This window comes from Urocampus carinirostris, chromosome 9 (genome assembly GCF_059441175.1).
Source record: "Urocampus carinirostris isolate Australia breed hairy pipefish chromosome 9, RoL_Ucar_1.0, whole genome shotgun sequence".
NCBI lineage: Eukaryota > Metazoa > Chordata > Actinopteri > Syngnathiformes > Syngnathidae > Urocampus > Urocampus carinirostris.
The window spans coordinates 12066653-12092941 of NC_142357.1; the positions used below are offsets into that span (position 1 = coordinate 12066653).

Consider the following 26289-nt stretch of genomic DNA (forward strand, 5'->3'; position numbering starts at 1 on the left):
GTAAAACCAGAAAGACTGAAAATGATTGCAACCACAACTTTTATTAATTATATAAAACGAGGTTTGTCACACAAACATGTTACTGCGTGATTACAGTAGTCAACAAACACCATGCTAGAAAGCTACAACGGAAAAACAAACTAGGCATAAAAGCTATGTCAGGAAACAGTATTTTCAAGCAGTGAAAGATGCAAATGACATAGATGAAAACAAAAATCATAATTACTCACCACTTTGAAACCGCTTTCAGTGTTGTTAAGGCGTCTTGAGAGATAGGAAGAAATTTGATAACACCGGCATTCTCCCCGCCATGGTCCGGGCTTGATTCCCATTGCAATTTTTGCCATTGTGATCATTGATATATTTCAATCAATAGATACACAAATATGGTACTGTAGACATTTTTTCAAGCTTTAATTTTGAAAATCTTGGAGATTGAAACAAATTATTCTTTACTGCAATCAGTATGGTGCTCCACCATAAATCTTTTTTTCTCTGAAGGATGCTAGAATCTCCTACTTTAAGTTCTTTGAGTTCTGATATAAATAACTAATCCCCCAAAAATTGATTCAATGAACCCGGCCGATTAAAATGGCACTCAATTTATTAACACAGATAATTACTGATCGGAAAAAAAGAGGGGAAGGCGCGAGAGGTTATGGGAGTTACTAGCACAAAAAGAAAGTTTGCTTCTATAATACTAGTCGATTTGGGTTGATTCCCTTGTACAGATAGAAAAAACGCTCATTACCAAGAACCAGCAAACATGTTGTTAAATCTGAAACAGTCCTCTTGTTGCAGAGAGATTTGGTCTCGTGCTCCGAATGGTCCCAACGTATGGCCAACGTGCTGAACTTAAGGCCGCAGTGCTGGCCCGCACAGCTGCGCAACAAGTCAGCCAGCCAGCCGGGTAGCAAAAAAGAGGAAGGCTATCGCACAGCCAATTCTTTTTATGTGGCCCAGTGACGCTCGACCAGATCATGCTTCTATGGTCGTGATCTTAGATATCTGATACTTGCAGTATAGGGTGACGGTGTTTAAAATTGCTAAACTTGTTTGAAAGCCAAAGTAGTGAGAAATTTGTGTAATGTTCTGTACTTGAGAATGTCACTCCAATCGACATAATAAGATTTCATTATGGTACACGGTGAATTAGTAAGACCAGTAATTGTCCAAAAGGGGGCGCTGTCGTTCCATCCACAAAGTTCTGAGTTACTTGAAACAAAAAATGTCGCGGTCAATTTTGTGCTGGACTTATTTGCTCTACAGTACCTATTATTTTTAGTGCAACCCTAACCCTTGCTATAGTTTGAATTATGTACAGCCTATATATGAAAACAAAAATATCCCAGAAGACTCATTTTTGGGGGTGCGCCTTATAGTGTGGAAAATATAGTACATTAGCTGCACCTCTGCATAATCCCCAATGAATTTTGCAGTGTCCTTTTCACTTCATTAGCCAATTTCTGGCTTTTTTCACAGTCTCTCGCAGTGGCCACTCACTATTGAGCTTTCTGTGCATACAAGTTTCTTCCCCGACGCGTAAACTTCACATTTAGAATCACATTTGTTAAAAAAAACGATCGAAATCTTTAACCTGGTTCAGTCGCAGCTAGTTCCCGCCCAGCCGTACTTTTCAAGGAAAGAAAAGATCTAGTGCAGAATCCGTTCACTCAATCAGTTTTGTGTTTGGACGGCTTCCTTGATCATAGTTTCTCTTTCCGTAATCCAATTCTGAATGTTCCAGATCTGACCAGTGCAGCGCTGTATAATAAGCTGATAGTAAGTGTCTGCACCCTGTGCGATCTCCAGACAACGATTGGTTCCCCGGTTCCTGATAGCAGATCCCTGGAAAAGAAGGGTGTATACATGGAGTTTTTAATTTTGTGAACCGGGCAACCTAACGTTACCCAACCCTGCCACGCACCTGCTTAAAGTCCCACAACATGTGGAAATTCTTCTGTGCAGCAACCTTAAAAGAAGGAGCAAAACACATTTACATATAACACATCATCTAAAAATCGGATATTAAAACAGTCCAAATATGACAAAATACATTGATGAAAATGGAATAAGCGTAAAAATAAACAGATTGCAATCTTTGAATAAAAAGTCTCTGCAATAACATTTCATGTAGCAGGCCCTATCAGGGATATATTGTAATCCTTCCAAACACATGTAAAGAATAATACTAGAACATATTTTTTCCTTCTTCACAACATTGCTAAAATTCACCCTATGCTGTCCCAGTCTGAGATTGTTACCTCCCGTCTCGATTACTATAATGTACTACTGTCCGGTCTCCAGAAGTCCAAAATCAAGAGCCTGCAGCTGATACAAAATGCTGCAGCAAGGCTTTTAACTAAGACAAGAAAGTTTGATCACATTACCCCGATTTTAGCTAACCTGCATTGGCTCCCTGTTAGCTTAAGATGTGATTTTAAGGTTCTGTTGGTAGTATACAAAATCATGCAGGGACTTGCTCCCTCGTATCTTTCGGATTTAATTTCCCCCTATGTTCGGGTCCGAAGCCTTCGCTCTGAAAATGCTGGTCTACTAGTGATCCCAAGAGCCAAGATCCGCAGGTTCGAGAGCGTTCTCCATCAGGTGCTGTAGAATGCTCTGCCCACTGAGATTTGATCTGCAATCTCAGTGGAACTGTTTAAATCTAGGCTTAAAACACACTTCTATTCTATAGCTTATGAATGACCTATAGTTCTTGTTGACAATATCTGTGTATTATTTGTTATTGCAACATCCATTGCAGCCTGGTCATCCTGGAAGGGGGATTACTTCTTGTGTGTTCCCTTCTCAAGGTTTCTTCATTTTCCACATGTTGAGGTTTTTGGGTTTTTCCTTGCCCTCATGTACGTTTTAGATCAGGGGATGGTGTCTGTAGTTTGCAATAATCTGTGGTCTGTGCAGCCCTTTGAGGCTCTTTGTGACTAGGGGCTATACAAATAAACATGACTTGACTCGACTAGCGTCACAGTGTGGTATGCTCGTCAGCGAAGAGAGAGAAAGAGAGACAGAAAGAAAAGACAAGAGAGTAAGAAAAGAGAAAAAGAGAAGAGAAAAGCTAAACAAGAGCAACACAGCCCGGAACATCAACGGCTGCTCACTACCCAGTCTGGATTACACGTCAGGGTTCCATTACTGCACCACAGCCAACAACATTATAATGGACTCCTCTCACCCCGGCCATCACCTCTTCAGTCCCATAAAAAAAGGACTTTAAATCTATGTTCATGACACACTTCTATTCTATAGGTTATAAATGATCTATATTTCCTGTTGACAGTATCGATGTAATGTTTATTATTGCAACATCTATTGCAACCGGGTTATCCTGCAAGGGGCATTACCCCTTTGCGGTCCCTCCTCAAGGTTTCTTCATGCTGAGATTTTTATTTCATTTCTTTTTGGGGATTTGGGTTCATGTTTGGACTGTACTTGTAACAGGCATTTTCTTACTCTTACCATTTGCATGCTTCACTAACAAAAAACTCATGTGATGAGCATAAAGTCACCCCCTCCTCCTACCTAATGTGTTGCACAGCCCAACAACTTTGCTAAAAGTAAGATAAAATAAGATAGGCGTGGTGGGAAAAAAAACTATAAGGGCTCTCTGAACTCAGTTGGGCAAGAGCAGTCTTTCCTATACCGTATAAAAACCCTGGGTCTCGTTGGTCCTTGCCAGGGTCTCAAACTTGTATAACAAATATAGAAATATCTATATTTTTTTGTCCTCTCACTCTCTTTTGGTTTATTGGTTGATAAATAAATGGTTAATAAAAGTGTTTTTGTTCATTAAGTAGAGGAGGGACAGGTCGAGCAGGGACTGCCACAGCAAGACTCTTAGCACAGGAACGTTTCTAGAGAGATTGCAATAAAAGAACAAAAAGGAAATTAAAAAATGAGACAAAGCAGGAAAATGATCATTTTGGAATCATCGTGATAATATAAATGGCTACAAATTGTGCATTTTGTGTTCCTAAATGCCAATATCCAGTAGAGACTACTGATATTTCGGTTTAATTTATATTGGTGCGTGTTTTTCAGAGGTTCTGTGTTGTTTCAGTCAACATTGGTTTGAAGTTGAATTGTAAAGGCGGGGGGCATGCCTCCCAGACACGCCTCCCAAACAATGCACCCCTCTTAAGTCATCTTAACTTGCATTTAATTCCTTCAATGCATTTTGCATCATGAATCCCCATTTTTATTCTTTCATTTATTCAAATTTTAAATTTGAATTTAGGGCATTTTTCACCCTCCATACCTTGCACTCATAAAGGGCCGGATAGATGCCGGTGCCGGGATCCACTAGGCAGCGGTTGCTGTTGTACTTGTGGGATTTGATTCCCCCCACATAGAGTTGCCCGTTGGTCCGGTAATAGCAGAGCTGCAGAGAAAAGCCATGTTACAAAAGGATACAACATTAGGAAACTTACCATAAAGAATTTAAGGGAAGGACAATAACATTTGGTCTGTGAATTCATAGGGAAGTTTCTGAAAAACACTTATTTCTTATTTTGCTATACACAAACTAGCCCATGCTCTTGAGTGTATGAATACTTTTCCCTATCGAGATCTCATTTCATGTCAGACCCGCCACCTCAGTCCCTATTAAACTCAATTTTTCCTCCTCTCTCCTCCTCTATATGCTGAATTTAAGTGGATTAGTGTCAATTGTAAGGTTCCAGGACACCAACGTCTTTCAGAGGGCATCACTGGACAAATTAACACATTAAACCACTCGCATATAATGACAGCAGGGAAAACTCCCTCGTGTCGGATCGTTAACGTTTTTTGCCCATCCTGCCACTTCTCTGAATAATTGATGCCTTTTTTGTGCCTAGTAATAATTTTGAATGTATCCGGCTTTGGTTTATTGGACTGTGTTTCTGATGCCTGTTATCTCCTCTCCTTACTCTGTGGAGCGCTTTTTGTTATTTCCTTTGACCTCGTTTGAAACTGTCAACTCGACGCGCATGTCCATGTTTGGATCCTCTCTGCCCATCATAACAGACAACAGTCACTCGCGTCGGTCTTTTGTGGTTACCTGACAACTGCATTCAATCTTCTAAAACAACGGTGTCAAACATCCGGCCCGCGGACTGCATTGGGCCCGCCAAGGGGTTTTAATCCGACCAGTGAGACACCACCAAGAGAAGTGGAAAAGACATTTAAGCCATATAATGACTTTTAAATGAGTTTTAAATATGTTTACTGGAATTGACCAAATGAAGGCACCATTCTCCAAAGATACTGTAGCTGTAATTCTCTCTCTCTCTCGCTCTCATTCTATCTTTGGTAATGTCTCTCTTCCTTTATTCTCTCTTGTTTTTGTTTTTGCTCTGTCTCTCTTTTTCACTTTTTCTCCCAGTTTTTATCTTTCTCTTCTCTTTTTCTCTTGCTTACTCTCTTGTCTTTTCTTTCTGTCTCTCTTTCTCTCTCTTCATATGTCACTATCTTCAAGTCTGCGACTCAAATTTAAGACTGTGAACGGTGTAAATGGTTTAAAATAAATATGACTTGACTTTCTTCATCCGTTTCTCTTTTGTCCCTCGTGCTCTTTCCACACTCTCTTTCTCGCTCTACTCCTCTCTTTGTGTTTTATTCTGTCTCATTCTCATTCTTTCTTTCTCTCACGCTAATCTGGTAGTCCGGCCCCCGTGATTTTTTTTCCTACCATGTGGCCCCCAGGCTAAAATGAGTTTGACACCCTTGTTCTAAGAGACAGAAAGTAAGTAGGTAATGGCAATAATTGCACTGTGGCAACGTTCATATGAAAAAAGATCCAGGAACACTGAAGTCTTTAGAAAAACAAATATAATGATCTTGAGCTTAATACCAGTTATCAAATAAACACAGAGAGCACTTGAGATCGAATGTGGCTTTGTTACCTGTGGTGCAAAAAAGTGGCAACCGTAGATAATAGGTGTGCTGCCCGGAACTGGACCCTGATCGATGCACAGATCTGGTTTGAGTTGGTTGATTAACTGCAGAGAGGAAAATAGTCTTGTTTTCATGCTCACAGGACACATGCTTATTGAAATACAGTACGACAAGTTCAGTCAATCATAATACGTCTAATACAATGACAAAAATCTTAAGCATATGTCTGAACATGCCTTTGTGAAAATGCGTTATGAATGAAGTTTTCTTTCATGTTAGAAGACATTGAACTCTCTGCTGACTTAAAACCATAGGTGATGTTAATTATGTTTGCTCCATGAATAATTACAAATCGTCTATCAGCTTACTTTCATTGCTTTTGCCCTGGTTCCACTGCTTCCGGATGTTTGCTTTCATATTTAAGCATTTAACCAATCACAACTCATTGTCTTGTTGCCAGGGTCTGTCTCAGACGACTACCTTATAAATATGTTTTCCCCTTTATCCTGACATTCTTTTATCTTAGGTTTCTCTTTTAGGTCTTTAGTACATATAGATCCTGGAGTGCCATGTCTAATCTCATTGAAAACAATGTTCACTACTTTGTTATCAATGACAACGAAAAGATCTAAATTCAATAAAGACCATTCCAATTCCTAAATGTTTGCGTTTTAGTTCCAAGCTATGATTCTTTTGGGGGTATCTTCAGTATCTTCTGAGATGAGCGCTTACTGCTAGCATCAACTCGTCCGGTTTTGCAGGCAAAAACATCTGAAGTTGTGCTGTAGTTTTTTTGGGTAAAAAATCATTTAAAGTTACAGTAACTTTAATTTTAAGTGTGTAGTCTCTCGATCTTATACCTGTCAACCTCCACCAAATGCTCCTCTTATTGATGATTTAAAATCCTACTTGTTACGAGATAATAAACCTTACTAACACAACGCGGCACCTATTTCCTCACATCAAGTCAGACTGTTAAATACTGCAACAGTATTAGCAATCTAGTTGTCATCTGCTACCAGCATACCTGTCAACGTCCACGGCTCCATGCCCTTACAAACTGTCGTATTTTCCCTTACAAAATACAAAATAATCTTACACCGTATATATTTTTTTCAAACGTGTTTATTTATGTGGTTTAACATGTTATATTGTAGATGTGTTTCGTTATATCTTATATATTGTTAATTAACATTTTGTTTCGAGATACTGAGTTGCTCGACATGAATGAGGTTTTATTATAAAAAAAGTTCAAAAATGAAGTAGCTTGGACGTTCACTGTAGAAGGAAAAAATGCATGCAAATATAATCAAGGAGGATAATACATTTTCTTATTCAAATTAGTAATTCATTTTCTGCATTAAATTATTTTTGGTAATATACTGATTAAAGGGATAACCACAAACCTGTCTTTATTCCTTTCATACTTCCTTTTTTCTTAACTTCTTTATACAACATAATAATCCGTAATATAATGCATCAAAGCAAGTAAGCCGTTTGAGAGCCGGCTCTCTTTAATGAGTTGAGCCGAAAAAGCCGGTTCTCTAAAAAGAGAAGGACTTCGTTTCAAAACACAACTACCACATGAAATCCGATGTTGAATGATGCATGATGGTAAATCCCCAGGCGGCAGACGGATGCGCACAGTAGCATCTAACCGCTCGCTTTGTTTGCAACGAAAAACGATACAGAGGTAGAGGCTACCGCGGTGAACTTGTTTGCCTTGATTGATTTGCCGTTTCGTGATAGTTGGTGTATACCGGATGGTACCCATAATTGAGAAATTTGCGTTTTTCTGTACAGATTTTCTTGTACATCGTACACGTCTTAAAATGCATAATAAAGGTACTTTGTACGGCAAAAACGTGCAGGTTGACAGCTATGACTACCGGTGACCGAACCATGCGGATTAGAGTTGAAAGGGGTTTGATTGGTCTTTAAAAAAAAAAAAAATCCAGTATAAAAATTGCTATACGGCATACACAATTTGAAATGACCAAAAAAAATGCAAATAATACAAAGGAAATTTATACGTTGACAGGTATGCGATCTTTGTGACTGCGGCACACTAGACAAGGTTTCACTGCACACTGTTTAAAAAAAACAACGAATTGCTCCACTTAATTGTTTAAACTCATACTATAAAGGCAAAACAAAAGTTGCTTGTGCTTACCGCGCCATAGCCGACCACGTCATCGAGAGGGTCCAGCAATGGGTAAACATTATCCAGGTACCACTTGAAGGGCTTGCACTTGAGCTGCTCCCTGAGTGCCTTCCGTTCGGATAGGTCGCCAATTTCTATCTTATGGTTCTGAACAGGAAAGACGTTAAAAAGACACCAGCGTGTCACTTCGAAGTTATTTCATTGGTTAGATTCAGTGCAGTCAGGGAAAAGCAGGTAAGGCTGGGCCTAAATTGTCATAATAGAAATATACAGTGGCTTGCGAAACTATTTGGCCCCCTTGAACTTTGTGACCTTTTGCCACATTTCAGACTTCAAACATCAAGATATAAAATTGTGATATATTTTGAAGCATCAACAATAAGTGTGACACAATCATGAAGTAGAACACACTTTATTGGATATTTTAAACTTTTTTAACAAATAAAAAACCAAGACGTGGGTGTGCAAAAAGATTCAGCCCCATTGAGTTAACAGTTTGTAGAACCACCTTTTGCTGCGATTACAGCTGCAAGTCGCTTGGGGTATTTCTCTATCAGTTTGCACATCGAGAAACTGAGGTTGGATAAAAAGTGTTTGTGAACAGCAGTTTTCAGTTCTTTTCACAGATTCTCAATTGGATTGAGGTCTGGACTTTGACTTGGCCATTCTAACACCTTGACATGTTTTTGGTGAACCATTCCATTGTTGCTTTTGCTTTAAGTTTTGGATCATGGTCCCGTTGTAAGACAAATCTCCGTCCGAGCCTCAGGTCTTTTGCGGACTCCATCAGGTTTTCTTCCAGAATGGTCCTGTATTTGGCTCCATCCATCTTCCCATCAATTTTAACCATCTTCCCTGTCCCCGCTGAAGAAAAGCAGACCCAAACCATGATGCTGCCACCACCATGTTTGACTGTGGGGATGGTGTGTTGAGGGTGATGAGCTGTGCTGCTTTTACGCCAAACGTAATGTCTTGCATTGTTGCCAAAAAGTTCGATTTTGGTCTCATCTGACCAGAGCAACTTCTTCCACATGTTTGGTGTGTCTCCCAGGTGGTTTGTGGCAAACTTTAAACAACACTTTTTATGGATATCTTCAAGAAATGGCTTCCTTCTTGCCACTCTTCCATAAAGGCCAGATTTGTGCAGTATACAACTGATTGTTGTCCGATGGACAGATTCTCCCACCACAGCTGTAGACCTCTGCAGTTCATCAAGAGTGATCATGGACCTCTTGGCTGCATCTCTGATCAGTTTTCTCCTTGTATGAGCTGAAAGTTTAGGGGGACGGCCCGATCTTGGTCGATTTGCAGTGGTCTGATACTCCTTCCATTTCAATATTATTGCTTGCACAGTGCAGTGGATGTTTACAGCTCGGGGAATCTTTTTGTATCCAAATCCAGCTTTAAACTTCCCCACAACAGTATCTCGCACCTGCCTGGTGTGTTTCTTGTTCTTCGTGAAGGTTTTCTGCGCTTTAAACAGACCTCTAAGACTATCTTGGTGCAGGTGCATTTTTACAGAGACTTGATTACACACAGGTGGATTTAATTTATCATTGTTAGCCATTTAGATCAACATTGAATCATTCAGAGATCCCCACTGAACTTCTGGAGTTTGCTGCACTGAAAGTAAAGGGGCCGAAATATTTGCACTCCCACTTTTTCGTTTTTTATTTGTTAAAAAAGTTTAAAATATAAAGTGTGTTCCACTCCATGATTTATATAGCGCTTTTCAAGTCAATGAAGACCTCCCAAAGCGCTTTACAATGTGCTTTACACTTACCCAATTCACACACACACACTCACACACCAATAGCGGCCATGCAGCCATGCAAGGCCCCGGCCTGCTTATTGGTGGCATTAGGGATTCAGTGTCTTGCCCAAGGACACTTCGACATATAACACAGAGGAGCCGGGAATCGAACCTGCGATCTCTTGATCCCAAGACGAGCGCTCTACCTCCTGAGCTAATGCCCTGTGGCAAAAGGTCACAAAGTTCAAGGGGGCCAAACAGTTTCGCAAGCCACTGTAGTATGATATTTTTAAGGTTTTGTTTGGTGGCCATCGTTTGCCCACCCCTGCTTAAAAGGGCAGGTATGTGGTACAGTTTCCTTTTGTGCACAAAAACCAAAACTAGTAAAACACATATTTCAACGTGTTTTGGAGTTAAAAGCCATACTTTAAAAAAAACATTCTGCACTCAGAGTTGAAAGGGTTTAGTGAAACAAAATGCTGCTTCTTATTGTTCTCACAATTTTAGAAGATTTTTTTTAAGAATTCAATGAAATATCAGATTTTTAACAAACTATGTGTTAAAAAAACACAGGAAGTTAAAATATAACATCTTTAGGACAAAAAATGTGGTACACCTTTGCTTCAAACAATGTTCTTCCTTCAGGTCAAATACTGGAGGCACTTTGCTTCAATCCGGATACGTTACAATTTACATACTTTCCAGTAAATCACATCTTTGGCTTTTTCTTGTTTGAGTTTATTGCTCAACAAACGTGCTTAGTAGCATTCAGTGAAGTTATTTTCAAGGTTGTAAATGTTACAAGTGGTCAAACAGGTGTCTGACAAATGCCATTTTTTAATCCAATCCCTTAAACCGCTAGTGTGTAATATTTGATGGCACTGTACTGTCTAATTCAAACGCAAAACAATTTATAGGAGCACAACATAGCAGAAAGATGTCAGACATTCATAGTGGTGCTACAAACGATTAACTCAATGGGGCTGAATAATTTTGCACACCGACTTTTAGGTTTTTTATTTGTTAAAAAAGTTTAAAATATCCAATAAAGTGTGTTCCACTTCATGATTGTGTCCCTCTTATTGTTGATGCTTCACAAGAAATTACAGTTTTATATCTTGATGTTTGAAGTCTGAAATGTGGCAAAAGGTCACACAGTTCAAGGGGCCAAATAGTTTCGCAAGCCACTGTACAATGAAAAATACACTAAATGGTGCCCCATGGCGGGTGGGTGGTTAGCGCGCAGACCCATGGAGCGGAGGTCCAAGTTTCAATGCCAGTTACCGACGCCTCCCCATGCGGAGTATGTTAAAAAGAAACAAAGAACAATGACGGGTGGGAAAATCTTTGGTTTCTTTTTGTTTGTATTTTTTAGGTTATTTTGAGAGAAGCTCAGTCCAAACATAATGATTGATATCATAGGTCGACTCGCCCTGGATTTAAAGTCAGGCTCAAGATCTTACCTCTACCCTGCTGAGCGTCTGCTAAAGCAGAGTGAGGGACGCAATTCTCCTGCCTTATGGCAGAGGGCGATAGTGAGACCAATGATTCCGATTTGGCGTACACCTCAGCCTCATAATATAGAATTAGTTGTGGTATTAGTGGAGGATAACCTATCGATTAATGCTTTTATTAAAAGGGAGCGGCGCATTAATATCTTAATAATATTTCAAATTTATTTTAGTATCTGGCTATGATAAAGAAGTTTTAGGGGATTGTTTAGATACGATTTAGGCTTATACTGTATGTGAGTATATGGGGTATTTGAACTTGTTTTGGTTTCCCTGGTCATTTTCCTGGTCATGGTTCTTTGGCAAAAAGGTGAATATATTGTATTGTTTTTAACTCTTGTTACTGTTGTTTGTGTTCACGTAAGACCCTTTAAGAAAGGACATGACGCGAGGAAGGGGGGAGGCGACAGATGTGGAAGTTTTGTGCTTTGAAATCAGTGTGTGTGCATGCGAACGATGTGAGTTACAACCAAAAGTAGCTCCTGTGTGAACGTTTGTACCGCCTATTACTTTTTTATTAAATCGACGACGAGAACTAATCAGTGAATGCATCATCGATCGCATCGAGGCGCATTACATTGGTGTCAGAAGTATTGGATTGGCCGTTGCTCGCCTGGTATGCATGCAATAGCGGATCGCTACCTACCCAACGGCGCATGGCGGTTTATGAAGGGAGAAACTGTGGAGGGTGTGATTGACATGCCCCCGTCAAGATGCACCCAAAGCAATCTCCATAACAGCAGTATTACAAGCTCTTGGGCCATATGAGCTGCGGGTGCACAGTCAGCTCGCTTACCCAGCAGCACTGGGAGAGGCGCTTGATCTTGCAACCAAGAGGGCGCTATAGATAACCGCTTACCCCTTTTTGGCTACGTCAGAGGCGTAGAGGGAGGAGCTTTGTGTGCAATCAAAAGCCGTACGGCACAACAGAATGAGGGGAATAATCCCAAAGCACACCCTATTGTCTGCTGGGGTTTTCTACAACCAGGTCACTTACTGCCGCTGCTTGAAAAGAATGAAATAGCTGGAAAACGAAAAAGGGTCTGTGTCGAACCCTCCAATTTACCAGGAAATGCAACCTGTACGCGAAGAAGCAGTCTGCAGGGACCTGCAAGTCCAGAATGAGAATGTTGCAAACGTGGGCTGGATGGACGTGGGGGAACCCAGCTTGGTGACTTGCAGATTGGGGATGTTTCCTGCACAGATCTGGTGGACACTGAGTCTTCAGCCACAATTGTGAGGCTTTTCCAATGTGAACCGTCTTAAGACTGACCGTCACAGAAGAAAGGACCATGACCGGCGAAACCTCTTTGATAAGAGCAAGAGGGACATTTGTGTTTGTCCTGGGAGACCTAAAACAACTCATTCACCCTGGGTAGCTGATATGTATGGCTCTTGTATATTAGTTTGTTCGAAACTTCTTAAAAGCTGCAAAAATTGTGGTGGACTTGGAAACTGCCGTGCTCATCCAGCCAAGAGGTCAGCATGAGAACTTGATTTTTGCCCCTCAGCGGGTGCTGAGGGAACGGCTATCAACACCACAATTCTAGAAGTCTGCCAGTGGAAGGGCCAGTTATGAATATGCAGCGAAAAACGGAAGATTGGGTAGAGTTTGCTGCTCAGAACGGACTTACCATCAGCAGGTGGTGTCACACTCCACCCCACAACAATCGACGTGATGGACTTGGCCAAGCCCCGGGGCGTCCTCATAGACTAAGGCAGATAACCAAGGCGGTTGAAAGATTTTTTGTTTACCCCTGGGGCAAGGGGCTTCATATAGGGGAAGGTAGTGTATTATCTGTTACTTTTGTTACTGTTATTTGTGTTCACGCATGGGCCTTGCAAGATAGGACATGACGCAAGGGAGTGGGAAGGCGACAGATGTAGAAATTTTGCGCTTTGAAGTCAGCCAACGGTGTAAGTTATGACCAACAGTAGTCTTGTATTATTTTGTTATTGAATTGGCAACGAGACTTAATCAGTGACAGTGTATATTTTATCACATCGAGAGGCATTACATTATTCTACTATCTCTGCTTTAAACTGCAAAATCCTTGAATTGGATGAATTTGAGAAGTGGATTTTTTTTTCTTGATTTGGGTTTTAGCCTGTCATTAGGGTTGAAGTGTGGGTTCTGAAGTCAGAGCAGTTGAGAAGCAGTGTACTAGACCACTACTGTTTTTGTCTGACCCTAATCCTTACTGTATTTTCAATTCCATGCGCCTTACAGTTGGGTGTGCCTTATATATTAAAAAAATATATCACATTAGACTTTTTTGCGGGGTGCGTCTTGTAATCCGGTGCGATTTATAGTGCAGAAAATACTAGAAGGGCTCTATCTCGGAAAACTAGGTAACACAAAATCTCAAGTTTCTGGGATTGCGAGTGCAACTGCAAATGGTTCCTGAAAACAAACCTTCAGCGGAAGGTTCCACGCGATGTAGACGTTGTGTTTGAATTCATCTAGCCACACTTCGGCGACACGAAGCGCATTTCGCTTCATAGTTATGCTGAGGTCAGGCAGATAAGGCTTGCTGAAACGCTCGATGTGGGCAATTTTCGAGCAAGGGATCACCTCCACGCTGCCACCGCACAGCCACACCTACAGGCTCAAACAGGGGGATAAGTTGCCGGATCCCGCTCAGAAATGGTGACATTTTTGTTTGGTACTCATTACGACACCTTACCCGGATGCCCAACTCGATGTTCTCACCACCGTAGATTTTCATTCCTCCGTCCAGACTGCCGATCTCGCCGAAGAATTTGCGTTCAGCCACGAGTATCCCCATTATGGCCGGGCTCCTTTTGGGAGCGGAAACAAAATGTCTCATGTTTCATTTTCCAATTGACAGTGGCGAAGCTAAGAATCATTTTCACTGTTAGATACAGTACATTCAACAACCGAGCACTTTCCTCAGAAATAACTCAGTGAGAAAAATGGCCAGTGAGATGCAGTCACGGGAGGCAGGTGAAGCTGTGCCTCATCTGTCATTATGGCAATTAAAATAACAAAACTAAAAATATATCAAATGGTTATATTATGCAGTGTTAAACTTTGTTCTGATTTTACCTTACAATAGCCGGACTTTCTTTTTCAAAATTGCTAAATTTTAACTCTGAAAAGACTGAAATGTTAGTTATTGGTCCATCTAAATGCCGTGACATGTACTCAAAAACTGCTCTGAAATTTGACGAATGTAATATCACCCAGAGTGACTCAGTTAAAAATGTAGGTCTCACATTTGACCCCAATCTGTCCTTCCATGCACACATTAAGAATATTACTAGAACATATTTCTTCATTCTTTGCAATATTGCTAAACTCCTCCCGATGCATTCCTAGTCTGATGCGGGAATTATAATTCATGGGTTTGTTACCTCCCGTCTCGTTTACCGTAATGCACTACTCTCGGGTCTCCCAAAGTCCAAAATCAAGAGCCCGCAGCTGGTACAAAATGCTGTAGCGGGGCTTTTAACTAAGACAAGAAAGTTTGATCACATTACCCCGATTTTAGCTAACCTGCATTGGCTTCTTGTTAGCTTAGGATGTGATTTTGGTTCTGTTGGTATTATACAAAATCGTGCATGGACTTGCTCCGTCATCTCTCGGATTTAATTTCCCTCTATGTTCCGGTCCGGAGCCTTCGCTCTAAAAATGATGGTCTACTAAGGATCCCAAGAGCCAAGAAGAGAACCTCAGGTTGGAGAGCGTTCTCCATTCGGAACCCGATGTTGTGGAATGCTCTGCCCCCTGAGATTTGATCTGCAACCTCAATGGAAATGTTTAAATCTAAGCTTAAAACAAACTTCTATTCTATAGCTTATGAATGACCTATATTTCCTGTTGACGATATATGTGTGTTATTACAACATCCATTTCAGTCTGGTCATCCTGGAAGGGGAGTTACCTCATCTGCGGTCCCTTCTCAAGGTTTCTTCATTTTCCTCATGATGAGGTTTTTGAGTTTTTCCTCGACCTCATGTTGGTTTTAGATCAGAGGATGGTGTAATAATTGTCTGTGGTTTGCAATCATCTGTGGTCTGTGCAGCCCTTTGAGGCTCCTTGTGATTAAGTGCTATACAAATAACCATGACTTGACTTGACCAAGTCAACAAAAAACAATTGAAACAAACAAAACAAAAAAACATCACATAAATTAGAGACAATTTTAAACAAATGTTTATTTTTAAATACACATTTTGGTCGAGTTGAAAACTTTCCGTTTGAAAAGCACAGCACTCTTAAAAGTTTTTGACATAGAAAACAATAAATAAAATGGATGTTTACAGTACATCATGGATTGTTATTTAAAACTGGCAGATAACTACCGGTACTAATTCCATAGAACTCTTTTGCTACTTTCATGAGCACTTTTACCATGAATAATTCAAAAAATGACTGTTTTACTAAATTGTTTTAGTTCGTATTAAATAAAAGGATGATTCGATATTTGAGTAAAATATGAAAATTGTATAGGAAACACATTGTAGTAAATATTTTATCATAAAATGAAATTATCAAACAAAATTATTTCAATTAGAAAAAAATGTTTTTTTATTCCCCATTTCAATAAAGTTTTGTAAACAAAAAAAGACATCATAGACATCATAGCGAGAACCAATAGCACATCTTTCGTCATTGATCGCTGCAGGCAGAACCTGCACACCAGCGAAGAAGACAAATCTAAATCTTATGTGTTCACATTTTCAAGACTTTTGAAAATTGGATTTGAGACATTTTCATTCCAATCAAGGCCTTATTTCTTGAATAAAGAATTAAATGTTTTTTAAGACTTTTCAAAGATCCTACTTGTGCCTATTTTTGTGACAGTCTTTTATCCTATTTATCCTATCCTAGTATTCATTACCCTGGAGTTCTATGTCTAATCTTGTTGCATACAATGTTTCCCCACGTTGATATCAGTGACAATAAAGACAATTCTATTCCATTCTACTTTAACCTTTGTGTTCATTTCGGTACTGTGTGTTCTGTATTCATGTTTAGGGAAAACCTGGGGGAAAAGTTACAACTCACTTGGCAGGCAAAGACTCGTCCTTGAGCTCGTACCACTCGGGTCTGAAGGATTCATACATGCACCAAAGGGCCCAGTCGAAGGCGTCGGCTGACGCCTGGTATTGGGTCACTGACAAATCGTCGAAGTTAACCCGATCAAAGACGGGCGTCAAGATGATCGTCCGGTCCTCTTTGATTCGAGCCAGTAACGGCTCTGCCCTGTATGCAAAAGTGCATGTCAGTCTTAGCAAGTCACAAAGGATCCAATGCAAAATAAAGTACATGATCAGTGTTTCCCATAGAGTTTTTGAGACCCTAGTGGGTGGACAGTCTAAAAGGGGGAGTCCAGGGGCGTGCTCCCCTGGAAATTTTGTACATTTTAAATTCAAACAGATTGCTCTAGCGTCTTATAAAAGCAAAATCAAGAAGCTGGATCGATGCTAAATGTGTGCCCTTGTGAAATACTGAATCAGTGGTTATAAAAGACAATGCCACAGTAAACAAGTCACACCCACAAAGCTTGTTAAACGAGACAGGAGTTTAATGCCCCCTTGTCTCGTTCCCCCAAAATCTGCTAGTCATTTAATTAGACTTAGAGTAACTAATGTTGTACTATTTTAAGATATAGTATTGGCGAGTGAGTGTGTGCGTGTGGATCCCTTAACCACTAGGGTCAAAGAGGCACCATTTCCTGTGGTGTGTCTTGAGCAAGTACAGCCTGGTGAGGCCCATCCCCTCTCTAGGCCAACACATGTTTAACAGAGGAAATCACCAATATGAGTTTTAGATTATATTTAATACTCATATCGTGCATTTGTTAAATTGCAGTATTAAATAGCTGTACTGCTGCTTGTGTGATTGCAGCTATGGCAGTGGGTGATACTATGAATTTTGGTATGGATCAGTTCCAGGTAAATACATGGTTTTATCCATCAATATCGATACTTTTTGCTTAGAAATGTCATGATCATTGAATAATGAATCCCTCACCTCTTGAGTTAGTTTATAATTATGGTCAACACAGCACAAGATCTCAGGCACTAAAAATGTTTCAGTTTTCATAAGTAATTACCTTCCAAACTTTAACAGTATACAGAAGAATGGAAATCTTTATAATAGAACTGTTCCAGAACGAAAATCAAAAGAGTCATACCAAAAAAGCAGTTATGCAACAAAAGTACAAATATTGTCTAACCATGTCAACTACAGAACTAAAATACCTTCCATTGCGCAATATTTTGAAAATAAAGTCAACAATGCGGAAGAAGTGTCATTTGTCTCTCATTGGCTCTGTTGCCATCGTGATAACGGATTTACCGATTTTGTACAGGAACAGCAACATGTTTACATCTTAGGTTATAGTTTGTTTTTCTCTACAAGGAAGGCTTTTTTCATGGTTCTATTTCTATTTTTAATTCGTAGTGTTTTAGCAGAAGTAGTTGGAAAATAAGCCCAAACGGTGCTGTGCTTCCTGTTTGCCTGTGTTTCTAAGCTTCTAGTAGGGATTTGGACATCACCAACCATTGCACGTGGACTTCGATGTGGGCATCCAGAATGGCAATCACGTCTCCGGTGGCAACCCTCCATCCGGACAGTCTGGCCTGGGTGAGGCCGAGCTGCTTTTTGTGCGCCACTTTCTTCAGCAGACCTGGGCGCTCCTCGTTGATGAGCGACATGTAGTCGTCAAGCTTCTCCTTCAGGTCCTCTACGGATATACGGCACACTCATGGTGAAGAGTTATTGTGACCTCCGTTAAAAAAAGGGAGTTAGTATTAAATAAAAGGATGACTCGATATTTGAGTAAAATGTAAAAATTGTATAGGAAACACATTGCAGTAAATATTTGATCATATAATCAAATCATCACATGAAATTATTTTAATGAGAAAAAATAGTTTTTTTATTACCCATTCAATTAATTAAAAAAACAAAAGACATCATAGACATCATATGAAGAACCGATAGCACATCTTTCGTCATTGTTCGCTGCGGGCACAACACGCACATCGGCGTAGAGGACTATCACAGCAATATTTAGCGAGACATTGCTTGGAAGTGGAAAACCAGATCTCTCCTTTTCTTCGTTTTGACTCCACCTGGTGACGGTGTGATTCACGAAGGACGAAAAACCTGATCTGAACGAGTTTTTGTGAGTTTTGTTTCTGGTTATCATAGTGTTAAAAGGTTGATTTGATGAACGAAGAAAACATTGCTAATGGTAACGGATTACAACATTTAATTTCGGTTTTGAGATCTTCTTTTAATATTTGACGTCTCTGTTAATTATATTTTTATATTGACACTAGACCTGCTTAGTTTATGTGTACATTTACAAATTATTGTAACTAGCCCCGGCTACAAATAGTCGCCCATTTCATGCACCTAGACACGTAGTCAAAGTTTAGTCTTAATAAAAAGACTAAACATAGTATATTTATTTTGTTGGAGTTTTTCAAAAGCGAGGTTTTTCTCCTTCCCGAGAAAATTGCTCGATTTCTTGGACAATTGGAAATCTCGTTGATCTGATTTTTTTTTTTTAATGGGTGATTGGGGTCAATGTAACCACACGCTGTGCCTAAACTCACACTATTTCTTTACCACCTTAAAAAGGATTTGTGTGTGTCATTTGAAGAAAAAATGTCAACTTTTAGGTTTTAGTTACCATTTGTGCTGTGATCATCCACCAGTATTATTTCTTTGAGCAGTCTGGCCGGTGTCTTGTCCATGATACTGCGGATTGCCCTCTTGATTATGGACAGAGCTTCGTTCAAGTAAATTAAAACCACGCTTATGTTGGGGAGATCATCTGGGTACTTTTTCTGTGCACACCTACAAACAAACCCAAAGAAGGCAAGAAGCATTTGTCATCCAGTTATATCACGTAAAAAGCTTTTTTACAAAGATATTTTCCAGTAATAATCATGATAAAAAGAACAATAAATGATAATAATAATGAATTCAATCTGACTTTACACTTTACCACTAGACACCCTGTGGTACAGATGACATACTGCCTAGGCACCCAGAGGACAATGGCGACCAAGAAGGCCAAAAGCTACCGCCTCATCCCCCAACCAGGAAACATGGCAAAACCAAGCCATGGTTCTCATTTTCTCCATCCCTTGGCTGAAGGATGCGACAAAAAGGATAGAGACTTTTTCTAAGGAAGTTTTTTCTTCTTTTTTGTTGAAAGACTGATCAATCCTTGCAATAATATATACCGTAAGTGTCTAAAGAGCCCAATGGCTCTACAGGTATAATCCACGATTCCACATTAGATTTCTTTAGGTGCGTATGTAAAAATTTTTGGTGTAAATAATATGAATATAGATATAATAATAAATTAATTAATAAATGAAAGAAACAAATATAAATGAATAAATAAGACTTGACTTGTATTCATTAAAGTAAATTATAGAATTCATATATAGGTTGACTGGTTAAACAAATTAAGATTGTTCCTTACGGCTCAGGTCTGTAACCAATCAGGCAGCATACCGACTATCTCATACCTGTCAACCTGTACGGTTGCCATACAAAGTACGTTTTTATGCCTTTTAAGACGAGTAAGACGTACAAGGAAATCTGTACGGAAAAACGCAAATTTGTCAATGATGGGTACCATCCGGTATACACCGACTATCACAGAACGGCAAATCAATCAAGTCAAAGGTGTTCGCCGCGGAAGCCTTTATCTCTATCGGGTTTTTTTCGTTGCAAACGAAGCGAGCGGTTTGATGCTACTGTGCGCATGCGTCTGCCGCCTGTGGATTTCCCGTCATTCATCGTTCCGAAAAAAAAATAAAAATATGGTGTACGATTATTTAGTATTTTGTACGGGAAAATACAACAGTTTGTATGGACATGGAGCCGTGGAGGTTGACAGGTATGCTATCTACTAGGGCTGCAACAATTAATCGACGTTATCGACAACAATTTAAAAAGAAGGCGACAATTAATTTAATTGTCAACTATTATTGCTAGACGTTTTTCCCAACAGAGAGAGGAATAACTGCATGAATATAATCTCTGCTGAGAGTCGCGCTGGGAGTCCGTGTCTCGAGCAATCACAACAGTAAACATACAGATATGGCGGCATCAACATCAACTACGAGAGACAAAACTTTTGATGAAACACATTTGACATTTTATACGCATATATTCCGTATAAAAGAGAGCTTGAGCGTAAAGCCAGACTCTGCCTGACTAATGTGTCTGAAATGAAATGAATGCAGTGGTTCACACATTAAAAGTGACAATTGTCAGTTTTTCAAAAAAGTTTGAATTCAAACTTTTAAGAATCGTTTCATTATTTTGTTACAGACAGTTGGCGACTGAATGTACTACACAAAATGAACATCATATTTGTTTTACATGCTGTTATGCTGCTGCTAATGAGCCTTTTCCTAGTTACAGGAATGAAAAATATTTGCTTGATTTTATTTATTTATTCATTTTTGGGGAAGGTTTTTTTTTTTAATGTATTTATGTCTCTATTGCAATTCCACTGTTGCTTATTAGTTTTTAGAGCAGGACGGAGACGGGAGAGAGAGAGTTTGGGGAAGAGAAAGTGGGTAAGAGGTAGAAAAAGAGAGAAAAAAATGAGACAAAGAAAGAAAAAGAAAGAGTGGCAAGGAGAGAGAATCACAAGGAAAGAGAGGGAAAAAAGACGGAGATAGAAAAACCATGTGAACAAGACCTCAGTGTACTGGGACTAATCTTGTAGGGTTTTTGTACCTGGCTGGCCGAGTGTCAGGAATCTCCCTGTTGAGTGTCAGCCTGTCGCTGAGGAAGGCGTTGTAGCCATACTTGATAAACAAGCTCTCTGCCTCCTTTTGCTCCTCCTCACTCAGATCGTTGCCCCACTTTTTGAAAAGGGCAGAGTTGGGAAACAGATTTCTCACCCCGGGATTGTCCTTTTTGTCCTTGGTTTCCTCCTTGGCTTGAACCTGCATTGGCTTGAAATTCTCGACTGCCTTAACTGTAGTAAAGAATGTAAGTGTTTCAAACAAAGGTTTCACACATCTTATTCTTGGCCGGATTCAAGAACGTTCAAACGGTTTTAATTCATCCGGCACCAATTAAAAAAAAAAAATCCGATGTGGATCAAGTATTCTGCAGTGCGTTTATACAGACATATGATATTTAGATCTTGATTAAATCGCAAATATATTTGTTCGTGAGACAATATCTTTCCCCATTTAGGTGGTGAGTCAAGAATTCTAAGTAGCCTTCATTTTCAGTTGCAGGAAGTTCTTCGCATTACAATTTACCACTGAGAAACACCACCTTTATTTACTGCATGGCCAATAAATGTCCATAACTGATCCTTGCACTGATACACATTTTATAGTGTTTTTTTCATGTGTAGCATGCACATCTCCTATTGGGTACGACCAGTAGGGGGTGATGACTCTTTATAGGAAAATGCTGTACAAATTAATGCCAGCTGCAATTAGTCACGAGGGAAGAAGAAATGCAATGGCAAAGCGAAGTGTCATCTTTAAGCAGACTTGTTGAAAAAGATGGCAACAATTTCAAGCATTTACAAGTACTTCACCTTAAGTTCAAGCACTTTTCAATCCTTGACAACATAACATTAAAATTCAAGCGTTTTCAAGACTTTCAAGCACATATACGAACCCTGTAATATCAACTTGCTGGATGTGCAATTAGCCAAAAAGTCTTTTGCTGCCAGCCATTAAAGCACTGGCTTGACAAAAAAATATCTTTATTTTCTTTCACTATTTTTTATGTTTATATTTAAACGAGTCTTTTTAAAGGTGGGGTGTTTTATTTTGAGTTGTCCTTAAAAAAGTAAAAATTTGATATTCAACTTCAAAAATATTTTACTTGCTGATGCTGTTTTCTGGCACAATCGTTATTGCAGCTTCTTTTGTTGCACATGCAAGTTTGTGAAATTCTTAGATGTGTTTGAATAAACCCATCCTTTTTCATTTTAAGGGGTTTGTAATGGCATTTGGACTGTATTTGAAACAGTCCTGTTCTTACTTTCACCATTTTCATCCTCTGATTAAAGAAAAACACAACCACGGGCATAAAATCACTGTCAACCCCAAATCCCCCACCCCCTTCCGTTCAGCGTAATGAGCTTTGTGGTCGGAGCACCAATGATAAAAGTAAGATAAAAACAAATAGGCGCGGTGAAAAAAAAAAAAACATATGGAAGCTCTTTGAACTAAGTTGGGCATTGTTAATCTGTACTTGACAGAGAAAATTGCTAAATTTTTAAGGACACCTCAAACTGACCACCCTACCTTTTATTACATGTTAATAATGCTCAACTGAGTTCAAACGCAAATAGCCCTTTTGCTTTTTTCCACTGCACCTATCTGCTTTTATATTTCTTTTAGTAAAGTTGTTCGGAGCAGAACACATTAGGTAATAGGAATGGACGGTAGAGGGAATTCGAAAGAGTAAGGTCATGCTCATCCCTGCGTGTTTTATTTCTTTATATTTGATAATGAGCCACATCGTGTAGAGATGTAATGGGGCATTATGGGAATGAGTTCAGCCAAAACAACATAATACAATAACATGCGCCTTCTAGATTTTAAAAAATAGGTTTTTAATATAAAAATAGTGTGATGATATCAAAAGCGATCTCAATGCCGCAATCCGGGTTCCATTCCAGTTGCACCCGATGTTGAGAAAATGTGGTTGGTGGCGTTTTTCGACTGATCAGTCATTGCTCAGATACAAGTGTTGAGCTTTTTTTAGGTAAAAAAAAAACAAATGTCATTGTGTACAATGCTTAACACGCTGTAAGCGCAAAGCGGGCATGAAAATGGGTCAGTGTGTTAAAAAAGTGAGAAAAGTGTGGAGATGTGTTCCAGCACACTGCACAAGTCAACAAAATATTGATACGTTTATTATCTTGGCTTAATTTAGTTGCTAGCATGAAAGTAGGTTAAATTCTGCTAATCTCAATTACTGTGGTGATTAATTTTCAACAGCTAGCTTGCCCCTGAAAGGGCTAATAACTAGTCTGAGATATCACCAGATATACATCTGGCCCTTCAACTGTCTTGCATATGAAAAAGGGATATATTTTATACCGCCAACTCCACTCCCCTCAAAACATTTTCACCTTGGAACTACGCGATTCACGTAGGTCACCCTTTTTGACTACAAAATGGTGAGAGATTTTTATGCCTGAAAAAGCAAAGGGCAACATATAAGAAAAAAGCCAGGGCGACTTTCATTCTTTCGATGCGGTACCAAATGACCCATGGCCCGGTTCCGGTCGGCGGCCCGGTGTTTGCCGATCACTGGGCTAAGGCACATTTAGTACATGGCGTGTTTGGAAAACGGTCTTATCCAAAAAATGACTCACGGAGCCTCTCAATGTTAGCCTCTATCCTTTCCATCCTCTGCTCCTGAAAGGAACCCTCGATGACCTTGTCTAGACGCTCTGAATGGCTTTTTACATCCCTCCATACGCCGCACATGTACACCAAGGTGGAGGCCAAGGCAGAGAGTAAAATCCCTTTGAGCAAGCCGGACCGCATGTTGACAGTAGCTGGAAGGTAAAAAAACAGAGTGGAGTAGGGACTCATCTTTGGTTTTTATCCAGGGCCACTCCTCACAAACTAAATGTGCCTCACCCTCTTTCGCTGCGGGGAACACAATAATGTGGTAATGCTCGGAAGGACACAATTATGTTCAAACTTATTGTAACAGGGAGCCAGCGCGCGCCTGCTGCTTATAAAATGCATGTGACTGATGTCAAATGTCTGTCAGGTATTTTAGTAGTAGTTTTAATGTTTATTTTCTGACTTTTGTTCTGGGAAGAGTCCAGAAGGGTTATTCGATTGTGGCTTTCTGGAAAAAAATACCAATTGTCACAAATTTTGTTACATATTGGCAAGGGAAGTTAGTGGCTTGCAAAACTATATGGCTCCCTTGAACTTTCTGCCACGTTTCAGACTACAAACAACAAAGATATAAATCTGTAATTTCTTGTGAAGCATCAACAACAAGTGGGACACAATCATGAAGTGGAACACACTTTATTGGATATTTAAAACTTTTTTAAGAAAAAAAAAAAAAAAAAAGTGGGTGTGCAAAATTATCCAGCCCCCTTTCTTTCAGTGCAGTTGTTAATACTTTGTCGCACCACCTTTTGCTGCGATTACAGCTGCAAGAGACATTGGGGTATGTCTCGATCAGTTTTCCACATTGAGAAAATGATATTTTTGCCCATTCCTCCTTGCAAAAAAGCTCGAGCTCAGTGAGGTTGGATGGAGAGCGTTTGTGAACAGCAGTTTTCAGTTCTTTCCACAGATTCTCAATTGGACTGAGGTCTGGGCTTTGACTTGGCCATTCTAACACATTAATATGTTTTTAACTATCCAGTTGTAGCTTTTGCTTTACGTTTTGGATCATTACCTTGTTGGAAGACAAATCTCCGTCCGAGCCTCAGGTCTTTTGCGGACTCCATCAGGTTTTCTTCCAGAATGGTCCTGTATTTGGATCCATCCATCTTCCCATCAATTTTAACCATCTTCTCTGTCCCTGCTGAAGAAAAGCAGACCCAAACCATGATGCTGCCACCACCATGTTTGACTGTGGGGATGGTGTGTTGAGGGTGATGAGCTGTGCTGCTTTTACACCAAACGTAATGTCTTGCATTGTTGCCAAAAAGTTCGATTTTGGTCTCACCAGAGCACCTTCTTCCACATGTTTTGGTGTGTCTCCCAGGTGGCTTGTGACAAACTTGAAACAACACTTTTTATGGATATGTATAAGAAATGGCTTCCTTCTTGCCACTCTTACATACAGGCCAGATTTGTGCAGTATACGAATGATTGTTGTCCTATGGAAAGAAACTCCTTCCATTTCAATATTATTACTTGCACAGTGCTCCTTGGGATGTTTAAAGCTTGGGAAATCTTTTTGTATCCAAATCCAGCTTTAAAACTCTCCACAACAGTATCTCTGACCTGCCTGGTGTGTTCTTCGTTATTCATGATGATATTTTTAAGGTTTTGTTTAGTGGCCCAGGTGAAAAAGCCTGAGGAGCCACACGTGGCCCACGGGCCATCGTTTACCCACCCCTGCTTAAAAGGACACACCGGCCTGGTGAGTTCCTCGTTCTTCATGTTCTCTGTGCTTTAAACAGACCTCTGAGACTACCACAGTGCATGTGCATTCATAAAGGGACTTGATAACACACAGGTGTATTCCATTTATCGTAATTTTGCACACCTACTTTTTCATATTTTTTTTATTCGTTAAAAAAGTTTAAAATATCCAATAAATTGTGTTCAACTTCATGATTGTGTCCCACTAATTGTTGATGCTTCACAAGAAATTACAGTTGTATATCTTGATGTTTGAAGTCTGAAATGTGGCAAAAGGTCAAAGTTCAATGGGGGCAAATAGTTTCGCAGGCCACTGAATGTGGCCTTCATAGGAAAAGGTCTGGGGTGTCCTGTTTCTGCAAAAGGTTATGTTGTTGCTTGTGAACTGCTCAGAATTCATGGGAATATGCGTTTACAATGACATTCATGCTCACTTTTCAATCATTGATTGACAATAAGGTGTCCAAACTTTTCAGAAAGCAGGCTAGATTTGGTAAGCTGAAAATGGATGAGGGCAGACTATTCAGGCTGGCATTCATTGAACAGTCTTTAATAAATTCACCCTCTGTTGAAGGTTTGCAGTGCTTGGCAAATAGCGTCGCAACCTCGTTGCTCGCATTTGTAGCTTTTTCATTTGACTAGCAGGGTCTCGTGAAAAAGCACTTCACAGCGTTCGTTTTGAGTAAGCCTCATGTAGATAGATAGATAGATACTTTATTCATCCCCGAAGGGAAATTCACATTTCCAGCAGCATCCCTGAGCTGAGAACAATACAATAATAAAGCAAAAAGAATACAATATACAAATACCCAGTGCGACGTGCAAATGCCCACTGTAGCGTG

At 39.8% G+C, this 26289-nt stretch overlaps 1 protein-coding gene across 1 annotated transcript; it reads right to left on the reverse strand.

Annotated features, from left to right (window-relative positions):
- Positions 1-284: 284 nt before the first annotated feature.
- Positions 285-24823, reverse strand: LOC148359327 (putative polypeptide N-acetylgalactosaminyltransferase 8). Its single transcript, XM_088343990.1, has 13 exons — positions 24753-24823; positions 23698-23883; positions 21078-21321; positions 19003-19169; positions 17862-18045; positions 16362-16559; positions 14014-14128; positions 13743-13928; positions 8072-8209; positions 5907-6002; positions 4280-4402; positions 1928-1972; positions 285-1848 (listed from the first exon to the last, which is right to left on the reverse strand). The coding sequence occupies exons 1-13, from the start codon at positions 24802-24804 to the stop codon at positions 1678-1680; spliced, it is 1905 nt and encodes a 634-aa protein (XP_088200116.1). The 5' UTR covers positions 24805-24823; the 3' UTR covers positions 285-1677.
- Positions 24824-26289: the final 1466 nt, after the last annotated feature.

Excerpts from the sequence above, each read along its gene's own strand:
- LOC148359327 (XM_088343990.1), bottom strand. The coding sequence starts at position 24,804 with ATGGAGTCCGCAAAAGACCTGAGGCTCGGACGGAGATTTGTCTTCCAA. Across the intron at positions 4,403-5,906 it reads GCCACTTTTTTGCACCACAG|CTCTGCTATTACCGGACCAA; the intron begins GTAACAAAGCCA and ends TTTTCTCTGCAG. Across the intron at positions 1,849-1,927 it reads TGTTGTGGGACTTTAAGCAG|GGATCTGCTATCAGGAACCG; the intron begins GTGCGTGGCAGG and ends CTTCTTTTCCAG.